Source organism: Nomascus leucogenys, chromosome 20, assembly GCF_006542625.1.
Source record: "Nomascus leucogenys isolate Asia chromosome 20, Asia_NLE_v1, whole genome shotgun sequence".
NCBI lineage: Eukaryota > Metazoa > Chordata > Mammalia > Primates > Hylobatidae > Nomascus > Nomascus leucogenys.
This window is the reverse complement of record NC_044400.1, coordinates 71,502,745-71,516,426: the sequence shown is the minus strand read 5'-3', so window position 1 is coordinate 71,516,426 and position 13,682 is coordinate 71,502,745. Positions and strand designations below refer to the sequence as shown.

At 36.1% G+C, this 13,682-nt stretch overlaps 1 protein-coding gene across 5 annotated transcripts in view; it reads right to left on the bottom strand.

The window, feature by feature from the left end:
* Positions 1–13,682, bottom strand: part of BOD1L1 (biorientation of chromosomes in cell division 1 like 1) — a 58,686-nt gene that overhangs the window by 38,110 nt on the left and 6,894 nt on the right. For all 5 annotated transcript variants that reach the window (XM_003258493.2, XM_012499860.2, XM_030800995.1 and 2 more), the window contains exons 2-9: positions 13,092–13,216; positions 8,342–8,532; positions 7,219–7,833; positions 6,538–6,687; positions 3,965–4,131; positions 2,318–2,429; positions 1,549–1,687; positions 138–210 (exon numbers count right to left, since the gene is read on the bottom strand). In XM_003258493.2, coding sequence (XP_003258541.2) covers positions 138–210; positions 1,549–1,687; positions 2,318–2,429; positions 3,965–4,131; positions 6,538–6,687; positions 7,219–7,833; positions 8,342–8,532; positions 13,092–13,216 — 1,572 coding nt within the window. The remainder of the gene's footprint in view (positions 1–137; positions 211–1,548; positions 1,688–2,317; positions 2,430–3,964; positions 4,132–6,537; positions 6,688–7,218; positions 7,834–8,341; positions 8,533–13,091; positions 13,217–13,682) is intronic.

Below are 13,682 nucleotides of genomic sequence, written 5' to 3'. Positions count from 1 at the left end.
TTTCAAAAATGCTGAATGTAAGTGACTTTTTATTTGACTTGAAAAAAGTCAAATTACATTCTAAGTTTTATTCCAAAGGAATAAACAGCCTATATCTAACAAAACAGCATTTGAAATGAGGTTTTATTAAGACATACCTCACTTGTTTTAAGGGTTTCTTTGGAATCTTCTTCAGATTGCTGTTTCTTTTTGGAGTTCTCTTCAACATTCCTAAGGGGAAAAGAGTCAAATATAAAGCATGAATCAAATGTGAAAATTTTTCAGGAAGGTTGAAAACAATAAAAATCTTTCCTTTACTATAATTTTTATTTATCTTATTTTATTATTATTATTTTTTGAGGTGGAGTCTTGCTCTTGTTGCCCAGGCTGGAGTGCAATCACACAATCTTGGCTCACTGCAATCTCCGCTCCTGAGTTCAAGTAATTCTCCTGCCTCAGCCTCCCAGTTAGCTGGGATTACAGGCATACACCATAATGCCTGGCTAATTTTGTACTTTTAGTAGAGACAGGGTTTCACCATGTTGGTCAGGCTGGTCTCAAACTCCTGACCTCATGTGATCTACCCGCCTCTGCCTCCCAAAGTGCTGGGATTAAAGGCATGAGCCACCGTGCCCAGCTGTTTACTATAATTTATACACTTGACTGATAAATGGAGACTTGTTACATTTCAATTTAAATCCTATCAATTATTGGTCAATAAAGGAGAGCACAATCCCAAATATGGCATGAACTGTTCTTGGTGCTAAAGGAAAGTACAGGTGAAACAAAAATTCCTAATTTGTTGCTTAAAGATGAATGCTTTATGAGACATAATTACACTTCAAAATTACTATCTTTTGAGTAAAGAGGGCAGTCTTATTTATTCAGATCAATAAGGATGAGATGTAATAACAGTAAGAAATTTGAGAGCTTACTACTCTTACCAAGTTCTGCAAATTATCGAATCAGTTATCCTGAAGTCTGTGATAAATTTACATAAATGCAACTTGATGGAATAGCAAAATTGCAGCCCATGGCTCACATGACTTCATAGCTACCCTCAAGGGTCTCTAGCTTTCTAATTCTTAAAAAGTTAACAATGATAATGCAGTGTTAACAAGGAATCTGGCTCAGATTCTGGGTTGGGGGAGAATCATGGAATACTGGTAAAAATAACGGCATGGAAAGACTGGAAATAATAATTCTAAATAAGTGGTTACTGAACGCCAACAAGAGGAATACCTCCAGAGAACTTCTAGAGGATTCATAAACTCTGAAAGTCTAGGGATAACTGTTAGCTTATGCATGTACGTTTTTCAGGGGAGAGGGTCTAAAGCTCTTACCAAATTATCAAAAAGATCTGAGACACCCAAAAATATCAGGATACACTATTTAGAAATGTTATAGATATTAACATTTTGATACTAAACATGAAACCCTAAGGTCCTTCATAAACATGCAGTAACATACACATCCAAAGTACAACTCTTTGCTGCTACTTCAATGCCTCTCTTCTGAAAGCACCCAGGGGAATGTTATAAGGGAAACATGACAAGATAAAATATGTACCTTGAATCTTTTTTTCTCTTTTTGCTTAAGGCTACTTTTTTTTCTAAAACTTTCCGTTCTTTAAGGACTTCTTTAATTCTGGGGGCTTTAGGTTCCAAACTCTTTGTTGATGATTCTTCTAAGTCCACACTACTCCTGCCTAGAAAAGAAGCAATCAATAAAATGTATTTCAGAAAAGTTTTATAAACAGTGTAATATTAATTTTTCATTAAGATTTTTCTAATCATTGTTAAAGCCAAAATGGCTTTAATATTCTTAAGTTGTGCTGGAATAGACATAATATTTTGGATGAAGAAGTCTTATCTCTCTTATTTCAAATGATCACATAAGTGTGTGTATGTGTGATTTCGTATATTACATAGGATTAGTGTCCAGAGGGAATACAATTTTGTTCAACGCAATATTACAGGGAAATGTTTGACATTTTAATTAACATAAGCATAGATTAATTTCATTAATCACCAGCAAGGGTTGATAACTCATGTGTTAACAATCTACTTTCCAGTGATAATTCAATCATTACAGAAAAATAAACTGCTAACAAATGAGTTGCATAAGCTGGTATCGGATAAAATGTTTAATTTAGATTTAGCAATATAATAAAAAAGAAAAATGATGAAACACATGAGACTAAAATGTAAGGAAATCTTCCACATTTGAGACTAGATCATTTTTATTTTATATTCATGTCTCATAAGTAATGTAAGAGTACCTGGAAAATAATGAAATATATGAGATAGTTTAAAATATTAAAAGTTGACATCTATACCTTGACCCTTGGTTTTTGAAGACTTTGTCTTTTCTGCTTTCTGTTTTCGTTTTTCTTCAAGTTTCTCTCTATTGATTTGCCTTCTTAAAAGCCTCTCTTCTTTTTCTTTGGCCTAAAACCACAAAATATCCTAACAGATTATTAGGCAAAGGCAAAAACACACTGAAAAACTGTATTTTTTTTAAGTTTTAGTTTACCCTTCAGATATTCTTACAAATTAATGGGCTCTGAAAAAATGCACATACACTACACATATATGCACACATTTATCTGTGTGTGTATACATACATATGTATGTGTATGTTTCAATCTGGAAGCTACCAGAATAAAAGAACAGATGTCAAAATTTGCCATTACTCTTTCAGAATGCCATTAGTTTAAAGAATGGGAAAGGTATTATTTTGGGAAAAAGTGATTAAATAAGCTGGTTGTTTCAATTAAAAAGATAGCTGTGAAAATATCTATGAACATCAAGTATATATAGGTAGGTGTTTATAACTTTCCAACTATTCTTATAGAAAACAGTTGAAATAAAAATTCAAGTGATAGGCTAGTTCTACAACATATATGACTTGCTGGTTATACGCTTGGGACCCAAGGGACTCAGGACTTGCAGCTGTTGTCTTTTACAGCAGAAAGAATTCACAGTCACTGTGCTACTCCCACTATCCCTTTCTGGCCCAGAGTGCCAAAAATCCTAAGCAGGTGCATAACTTCTAACCAAGTAAACTTTTCAAAAGAGAAGCCTGAAGGAAAGGCTAATCACTAATAGCATTTTGGGTTAGTTTCTTCAAATCATTTTCCTGTGTAACAATATTTCCTGATTCTGAACTTTTCATATTTTACAACTTTTCATATTTTAATGTTTCTGAAATTGTAAGCTATCTTAAAACCAATTTACATATGTAACAATAAGGTAGTAATTTTCTTTAAAAAGCTGTTATTAATTCGGTGGTACATTTTATAATTGGAAATATTTTTGAATCCAAGAAATAGGTAAACAGCACTGCCATCTCAATAGTATGTTAATGGCTGCATACTATATCTTTGCAGGACTGGATCTACACTTGATGTAAACATTTCCATACTGTGAAGCATTTAGGTTGTTACCAGTTTCACTACTACAGGTTGAGCATCCCTCATCTGAAAATCTGAACTCTTTGAGCACTGACATGCTGTCACAAGTGGAAAGTTCCACACCTGACTTCATGTGACAGGTGGCAGTCAAAATGTAGTCAAAACTTTGTTTCATGCACCAAATTATGAAAAACATTGTATAGAATACTCTTCAGGCTATGTGCACAGATATATAAGAAACACAAAGGAATTTCATGTTTAGACTTGCGTTCCATCCCTAAGATTTCTCGCTATGTATATGCAAATATTCCAAATTGTGAAAAATTCCAAAATTTGAAACACTTCTGGTCCCACCCATTCCGGATAAGGGATATTCACTTGTATTCGTAATGATGACACAAACATCTCTGTCACATGTTTACATCTACTCTACCTAGTTAAATGAGAAGCTTCCTGAAGGCAAATCCTGTACATCTCTGCTTCATATGCACACCAGTACCTTGCAGATAGACTATTTAAGTTTGTTAACCTGACGTAGTAGGTTAAAATAACAAAACAAACTGGACTTACAATGGACTGTCGTCGTTGTTCTACAGTAAGCTCATCATCAGAATCACTATAGTACTTTGAGTAAAGATATGGTTTGTGGACATACGTATGCCGTACACTTTTTGTTTTTCCTTCACTAGAATCACTAGTTTGAGTTTTTGTTTTATTCTGTTTGTTCTTCTCTTCATCTGTAAGAAAGTTAATAGAAAGAGGAGTATGTCTGTGAATTAGCATAAAATCAACATTATGCTGTACAAGCAGCAAAGGCAAGATCAATTGGAGGTCCAAAAGGGGAAATACCAGGATGTGAAAATTTCAGAAATTGACTTTTAAAAGCTATAATTCATATTTTTATTTCTTATCAGCTTCTCACACATAAATAAGACAAATAAAAATTAGACATTATAGTTACTTACGCTGTTAAAAGGAAAATTTCAGACAAATTAAATTTAACAGAGTTTTTTGGAGCAAAGAATGATCCATGAATCAGGCATCGGAACCAGGAGAGGTTCTGAGGGCTCTGCTGCGGCAACACCAGCCGTGTGCTTTCACAGGCTCAACACAAAAGCAGAGGAAATACATGACTGGACTGGCTACAGCTAGGTGTGTGCCTTATTTGAATACGATCTGGTGGAAAGTCCCTAGTTAGAGGTTAATTGGAGGTTTCTGATGAGCTAAGTTTAAATTCTGTTTTACTATTTAGACTGGGCTTCAGTTTGCCTTTGTAGGAACCCAAGGCACTGGAGCTATCTCAGCCTAAGCCTCCATCTGCGCCTCAGTGTTCTCTTGACAAACAATTCTTATTTGTCACTGGACTTGATATTTATGCTTTACCATTGTTAAGTTCAACAAATCCACTGGAAGCTGTACTTTAAAGTAAACTTGAGATTTTAATGACCACCTCTGAATTTCTCATTTAGGGAAGAGGTGGGAATCAATAACTGGAAGGTAATTTGCTTTGCTTTGACACAGCAAGAAGAAAAAAAAGTAAACAAGGTTTTCATTTCTTACCATGTACTCTTAAAATAGCCATCTTCTTCTCACTTTTTAAATCCCATACACATAAAATCTAGTCTTATCAGGAAAAAACTTAAGAAGACTCAAAGAGGCAACAAGAATTAATTTTAGTTAGGGCAGAGAAAGTGGAGCGTTCGCAGGATAGGGAGCACTCTTCCTACACAGGTAATGCAGAGCTGACCTCATGAGGACAAATACGGCAATTAGGAAGTACTGCTGCTGCTTTTTTTAGTTTGTGAAATGGAAGAAAACAAAATGGGAGGCACTGAGAAATACATCTATGGAGTTAAAAGCTTATACTTTTTCTCCTCTATGATTTTCTCTCTAGGTAGCCTATCTGAAAGCTAGCAACAAATTAATAAGATGCTCTCTACAGGCAATTGCAAATAAAACTCAATATTTTTATTACTCCTAAACTAATAGTCCTAAACAGAATTTAATCACGTGGTAAGAGCAGCATAAGATATTGGTAAGAAGCACAGACTCGGGTTTGAAATCTGCACTGGTGCTCACTAGCTACATGACTGGACAAGACAAGGTCTCTCTACGACTTTGTCTCCTTGCCTGTACCTACTTCCTGGGGTTGTTCTGAGGACTACAGGAGTTATTATACGAACGTCCTTAGCACAGTGCCTGGAAGATAGGAAGTGCTCAGGAGAGGTTTTCTGAAAAACAACCTGTATTATAAAGAATTCAGCCTTGCCCAGAGAGGTCTGGCCTTTACCATTAGCTTCTGAGAGGTAATTTCTAAGCCTCTGGAATGCTATGCCTGACTGGAGTGTTTTACAGTGAGAAGGCTCTTGAGTCAAGCTAAACAGTCTAACAATGTGATTTAGGGTTGGAGTGTTGGGTCATGGAGTGAGAGTTTGACCTCTAGAGGGGGTAGAGACTGAGATCAGCCATGTGGGCAGCCAACTCTGATTACATGCTAGAGCCTTGGTAAGAACTTTGGATCCCAAGGCTCTGGTGAACTTCCTCGGGTGGCAATATCCTGCGTATGTTGTCAGACATCAAGGCAGAGGAAGTAATTCAAGGGGGAACAACTGGAAGTTACTGTTTGAAACTTTCCTGGACTCTGCCCTCTGTGCCTCTTCCCTTGTCTGATTTTAATCTGGGTACCTTAACTGTAAACAACCATAGCTGTGAGTATACCACCTTTTGGTAAGTTCTATGAGCCCTTTTAGCAAATTATCAAATCTAAAGGCGGTATTAGGGAACGCTGAACTTGCAACTGGTGCCATTAATTTAGGGCAGTGTTGTGGACTATGCTGCCCCCAAATGTGACACACACAAATAAAAAGCATCTTCATACATTTATCTCCTCTAAATTTTAAATTAATAATCATACTAGGGGATAGAGTTAAGGAATGAAGAACCAAGGGTTGTTGAGATTTAGTAACTTACCAAGCTTGCTCAGACAGACAACTTTGGAGCTGGGACTCAGAAACAAATCTTCCAACTACAAAATCCCATGCTCTTGCTACTATACCACACTGTTTCTCAGGATATAGCCATCAGAATATACAAACAATGCTTCACAGGATGCTTCAGAGGCATTATTATGTAAAATGCTTTACCATCTGACGTAATCTCTCCTTCTTCCATGCTATCAGACATTACAACTTCCTCCTCAGTATCTTCTTCAAAAGACGAAAGGTCACTGGTATGAACAGAGCTAACTGTGATGTCTGTAAGTCCATCCACATCAGAATCTATCAAAGAGAAATCTTCAAGAGGAAAATAAAACACAGAAAAAAAAATCATCTTATTATAAGAACATACTCAGAGCTCAATTACTAAATTACATTTAAAATTTTCTGCTTTAAATAAGTGTCAAACTATCAAACAAGGCAGAGTGGTTTCCAGAAAATACAAAGGCAAAGTAGACTTCTGTAAAAATAACTAAACTATTAATTTACAATGTATGATATAATAAAATGAATTTTAAGTAAGTGAAGTATTTACTACCTAATAAAGATTAGGATATCCAACTATGAATTAAGTTGCTTAAAATAATGTATGTGAATAAATTATAAGACAAATTATAAATTCATAATTTCTGTTAATTTACTCTGTGAACAGATATATTAGTATACAAAAATACAAATATTTGTTGCTTTTTTTCTTAAGCAAAGGGGATATAAGTTTCCAAAAGTATTAAATAAACTTATTAAAATATGAAGGCAAATTTGATACTTCCCTGATCCCAAAATACTCTGTTTTTTAAACTTTGTAGATGTTTGCAAGTTTTTATATACCTTCTTTTGTCCCTTCAACAGTTTTAGCTTTATTACTGTTCTTTTCTGAAGGAAGTTTTAAACTCTCTACTTCTTTTTCCTTCGCTTGTTTTTCATCTTTAACTTTCTGTGTATCTTCACTCTTTTTTGAGTGATCAAATTTCTTTTCAGTCTTTTCCTTCTTTTCTTTCTTTCTTTCTCCTTTCTCATTGCTGTCTGGCTTCTTTTCACCTTTGTCTGTTGATTTATTTTTTTGCTCACTGCCTTCCTGTTGAACATCCTTATTTAGCAGAATTAAATTATTATGCTCTTTTGTGTAATTTTTAATTTCTTCAACTGGACAGGGGAGGTCGCTAAACTCTTCCGATTTAGGGGCTGTTTCCAGTCCTTCACCTCCAGAGTCAGCTGTAGATTTTTCTTTATCAGCCATGTCCTCTGAAGTTCTTTCTTTGTCAGTACTAGTATCAGTGGTTGGCTGAGATGGAAGTTTTTTTGATGCTCTCTCACTGGTCTTGGCATTTGACGTTTCTGTTGAAGCCCTAGCAGCACTGGCTTCTTGGTTAAGAGAAGTTATGGTTTCCAATATCGACATGGCATCATTGGCTACATTAGCACTGGGCCCAGGAGTAGGAACACCTTAAAGAAAAAGAGAAGTTTTAGAATACATTTAATCAGAAGGAAAATACCTCTGCTAAATCAATAACACATGCCATTGTCATCTTTATATGATGCATATGCTGTGCAGACCATCTGTATATTCTTTTAGATTTTCAGGTACCAGTACTAGTATATACCATATTCTGAATTATCTACCTCTCTAATAATATATTATCTTAGGGAGGGCACCATGCAAATCTGAGGAGTTGTCTACTTCCTAGAAAAAGACTATATTCTCTAATTATTTTAGTTATTCCTTCTATTATCATACTCACACTCACATCACATTACTAAAATGCTTCTTATTTTTATTAATCTAAAAAAGTAAATGTTATGACAACTGAGGAATTCAGGTGATATTTAAAGTAAGTACAATTTCACTGGAATAGGCAAATTAAAAAATGTGTTAAAGAGCCAAGTATCCCTAACTTGATATTCAGTTCAAGAAGAAAAACAATGGAACTGACCAAGAGTAAAAGAAAAGCACCTTGTGTAATAAGGGAAGTGTCTGGTTTCTCATCATCGGGAGCTGTGTTGCCACTTGCTTCCTCTTTGTGATTTAGCGTGGCCAAAAACTCATGCACAGCTTTCTCCACCTGAGGTCTGAATGTGTGGTTGATCTTTGGGTCCACAACCTGAGAAATAATTCGGTCAATACCAGACTCCAACATTCCTGATCTGAAACACAAGATAATTTATGGAAAGGTGAAAAAATAATATATTATTTGCATTAATTACTTTAAAATAACACTCTATAATCTATCTGTCATCTGTCTATCCATCCATCCATCCAACCTTAAATTGTCCCAATCCATTTACTTGGATATAGATAGACAATGGAAACTAAGTTTCATGCTATAGTAGCATTTAGATATACCATACTATAAAAGTCTGTAAACTTCTCTACCACTGTGTCACTAGTGGAAATACTGAAACAGACAAAACAAAACACCCTTAGAACTAGATACAGTACACTGCCTAGGGTCCAGTATAGAGGTGATGCTTATCTCACCCCTACTCTCATGGCATATAGGAATATGCTCATTAAAAAGCTGAGTTCTGGGTATAAAATAAACCTATGGTCTCTACAACTTTTTTTAACAGAAAAAATGTAAGCTTTTTATAAGCATTAGAGTCCAAGAAAAAAAACAACACATACAAAATATAATTTCATCAAATTGCAAAATAAAAGAAGGAAAACTTTAGGGAAAAAAATTTGGAGAAACAAGACTTCTGGCTTTCTATTATTTTCCTGCTGTAAAAACTGGATGACTTATTCATTCAACAATTACATTATAAGTGTCTTCTATGTAACAGGCACTATGCTGGCCACTGACAGCTACAAATTGACCTGGTCCCTGTTCTGGATGGGGATGTAGACACAAGCAATTAGACATGAGATGACAGGCACTAGTACATAACATGTACTATAGGAAAAGAGAGGAATAAGAAATTATTTGCTTATTAGAGGAATAAGAAATTATTAGATATGTTGAAGATAATTTAGGAGTGCTTCATAATGAAGAAGACATTTGAGCCAAGTCTTGATTTCTACAGAAGAGAAGGGGAAGAAAGGTACATGGAGTTAAAGAAATATCATATACAAGAGACAAAAGAGCAATGAGGACAACAATCTGTGAAATGTGCTTCTGCACAAAGGCATCTGAGTAAAATATGAGAACATGAATTTATTTTAAGAAACACACTTAAATCTTGTTTCTTCCTAAAAAAGAAGTGGAGGAGTCAAGGTACTCGGGATAGTGCTGGAAGATCAAAGTGCTAGTCATTTCTAGCTTCTAAGCCTCAATTTCTCTCTATGGAATGGATGAGGAGCCATCTTTCTTTACACTTTACAAATGCTATTTTTGAGTGCACTTCCATTGGAGTGAAGGATGGATTTGTTTTTCATTTCTGGAAGCACCTTGTTGCCTTGTGAAACTATAATCTACTTATGTGGGCCATAGAGAAAAATGAGCCAACTCAGCACAAAGTAGGTTACCTGCTTTTTAAAGTCTAAGATTAAAAAAAATGCAAATCTTGCAAACATTGTTACATCTTAGAGGTGTATTTAAAATGTAGTAGGTAGAAAAGAAATAAGAAAAAGCAATCTTAAAATGAGGTTTTAGGGTACAAGTAAAAAGGTACAAAAAGGGCTGGGCATGGTGGCTCACACCTGTAATCCCAGCACTCTGGGAGGCCAAGGCAGGCAGATCACAAGGTCAGGAGATCGAGACCATCCTGGCCAACATGGTGAAACCCCATCTCTCCTAAAAATACAAAAATTAGCTGGGTGTGGTGGCACACACCTGTAATCCCAGCTACTTGGGAGGCTGAGGCAGGAGAATTGCTGGAACTCAGGAGGCAGAGATTGCAGTGAGCTGAGATGGCACCACTGCACTCCACCCTGGCGACAGAGTGAGACACCACCTCAAAAAAAAAAAAAAAAAGAAAAAAGAAAAAAAAGTACCAAAAAAAACCAACTATCCACTCCCAAATTTTTGCTTCAGTCTCTTTCTCTGTTTGCCTATGTTCTAGCCTCTTGTTCTGCAAACAAACAAAACACTTCTACTTTAGTCCTTTCTCACACAGAGGTCAGCTCTGATCTTACAGAAAAATGGAGTCCAGTACTAATGATCATACTGCACTTAGCGGCCATAACTGCCTCACCCAAATGGGGAGAAGCTACAGCCCTAGGTCAACGGCAAAGCCAAAATGCCAACAGCTGGTGTTTTTCTGGTTAAAGTTACTTCCTTGTCTTCCTTTCAAATTATGTTGAGCTAAGTTCACTATTCAGTTATCTAGGATTTTCAGATTCTGTTGTACAAATAAAAGCTTAAGTAGAATAAAATTTTCCCTCCTACTGAGTCAGCAGATCAGCTATTAAGTTGAACCATCTGAAATTACTGACATTAGACCATTTTTGTCTTACAAAAATGGCAAGTGCTGATAGCTCAACCTAATGGAGTCAAGTGAGTATGTCTCAAAGCATACGTACGAAAAACTATTTGAAATTATATTTATTTACAGGGGCTAGTCCACCCCTATACCTTCGGATTGAACACAACTAAATAATCTCTTTAAGGAAGCTTTAAAATGTTATTATCGGTATCATAAGATGTTACTAATGGATATTAAATGAAAATAGTTCATTTAAGAATAAAAATAAACAATACAGCTAGAAGAAAATGTACAAATGTCCCAGGAAAAGCAATGCCTAAATTATCCAAGAGAAGGCAGCTGTCTTCCCTCTTTCAAAATGTCTCCAGAAAAAGAGATTCGTCATTACTCACAGGCAAATTGCTCCAGCATTTAATCACTGACACAGCCACAAGAACCCCTGACCTCGCACCAAACATGATTTTGTGATCACAATATCTTACTGGTACAGCAATAATTTTAAGTGCTTAATTTTCACATGTGTAAGACTTAGTTCCCTTAAATAAAAGAACGACTGCTCCCTTACCTTATAGATTTTGTACACTATAAAAGTAAATGCAATTCTAAGAAGTTTGCCTTCAATCTGACTATCAATATATGAAGAAAAAGAATGCCAGACTCCCCAAAAAATATGCTTTTAAAGCAATGCAATCATTTGTGAACAGGGAGGTGGCTATGCAAATCATTGAATGAAAGTAATCAGTACAGCTTTGTATAAATGTGTGTGAAGGGGTGCTCTACCCTACCTCCACTCCCTTATCCCCTAGTCCTAAGCTATTTTGGTCATTGTTCTCTTTGAAGGCCTTTGTGGAAACGACAGGCAGTGGGCCTGTCACCCAACAGATCTTTTTTGTGTCTACTTTTTCTAGAAACAGCTTTGACCTTTTCCCACCAGGTATTATTATGCAGCCTTCTAATGGCATCTTTTGATCTCACCTGGACTCTTTTACAGGTTCCTCAGACATCCTTTAAAATGTAGACAACAAAGCTATTGTGAATTTCCCTCTTCTCTTATGCACAAGGAGACACTGTCTGAGCCTCCAGGCTTCTGGTTTCTAGTATTACCTGTGGCTAAATAGGTTTGTCTTTTAGTCAGGGTGTGAATTTTGATTTGTGGGGCTTCCTGTTTGTTGAAACTATCAGACTAGATAGGATTTCGAGAGGTTCCTACGGGACAAAAGGAAATTAAGAGGTGGTAGGTATAAAACAGATTTGTTTAACTGTTAAAAAAAAAAAAGCTACACTTCATTCTCAAAGATGTACTTGAACATAAACACTTGTCAAGTCAGGGAGACTGGATGCTCTCTAAATAACTTAGTCACCCTTTTTTTGAGGGGTATAGCAAGGGTAGAAGGCTTTCTTGTCTTTGTAAATATTTACATTCAAGGACAAGTAGTGGCCAGGTGAGGTGGCCCATGCCTATAATCCCAGCACTTTCAGAAGCCAAGGAGGGAAGATCCCTTGAGCCTAGGATTTGGAGACCAGTCTGGGCAACATAATGAGACCATGTCTCTACAAAAAAATACAACGATAAGCTGGGCATGGTGGCAGGTGCTCAGGAGGATGACGTCGGGAGGTCTGCTTGAGCCCAGGAGATTGAGGCTACAGTAGGCTATGATCATGCCACTGCACTCCTGCCTGGGGAACAGAATGAGACTCTTAAAAAAAAAAAAAAAAAAAGGTAGAAGACTGTAAATCTAGTTTCCTAAGGATGCTCCAAACACTCGAGTTCTTATAATTGTCGTTACCTTATGTTCACTCAAAATGGCTCTGACAGGTCCAAACACTTTGAGGGGAGTTGGGGAGCTATATCATTCATAAACAGCAGTTAAAAGTCATAGTAAAATGCAAAAGACGGGGGCACTGTATTAAAATAAGACATGGCCTCAAATCAAGAGATAATATTTTAATTTCAGTAATCTTTAATGTCTTTATTTGTAAAATAAGAACAATAAAGCCTGCTTGCTCTCTTAGGGTCAAGAAAATAGTTGTGAAGGCAACTGTGTATATCATCTATTAATATTATATCTAGATTTTTTTAGAAAGTCATACTGTTATTTCCTTCCTTCAAATATTTCCAAAGGTCTATAGGAACAATCAGACTGTTAAAATGTATAGGAAAATATGAAGTGATTAGACCCAAATCCAAAATTATGCTACATCACACGAAATAGCCACACCAAATCTAGTAAAACTGTCAACATCATTAGGTGAACAAACATGTATGTAATGTCTCTGCTTTCAGGCAAAGTAGGTTAGGACATTTAAAACCTGCCCAGAACTCTATTTCTGAGACTTACTTGAGGACTTGTTGTCTAATGTTGTTTCTTAGCTGGTTCTTATTGAGATGGGGACTCCATGTGTGAGTTGCCAAGTGATTTGCAACAAAGTTGTCAACACGTTGTCTCAGATTCTGATAGGCAGGCTAGAGAGAAAAAAAAGAAGGTAAGTCTTCAATGTTACACAGTATCAATATTCACCTCTCAGAAAAGTATTTTTACCATGGGACAACAAAGTTTCACAGTTTCTGACAATTCTGCTTCAAGATAACTTACACTCATTAAAATACTACTTATTTTGTGTAAGACAAGGTGTTTGGAGATATGAGGAATATAAAGAAAAAAGATACATCTCTTATTTATAGACAGAGGACTGGAAAACAAGACACAAACAAGTGTTATTATTAGATGATTTGCAGTAAAAAAGGGAGAAGAGCTGATGAAGCATGCCTTCATTGAAAATGTGCCATTTGAGCTGGAAAAATCAATTGCACAAAGAAGCTGGGAATGGGAATGGCTGGCTTTGCTCATACAGTCAATGTAAACAAAGAGCAAGTGGATGAGAAAACTGGAGGCCAGGAGCATTTAGTGAGCCTCCAAATTGGTGGTCCA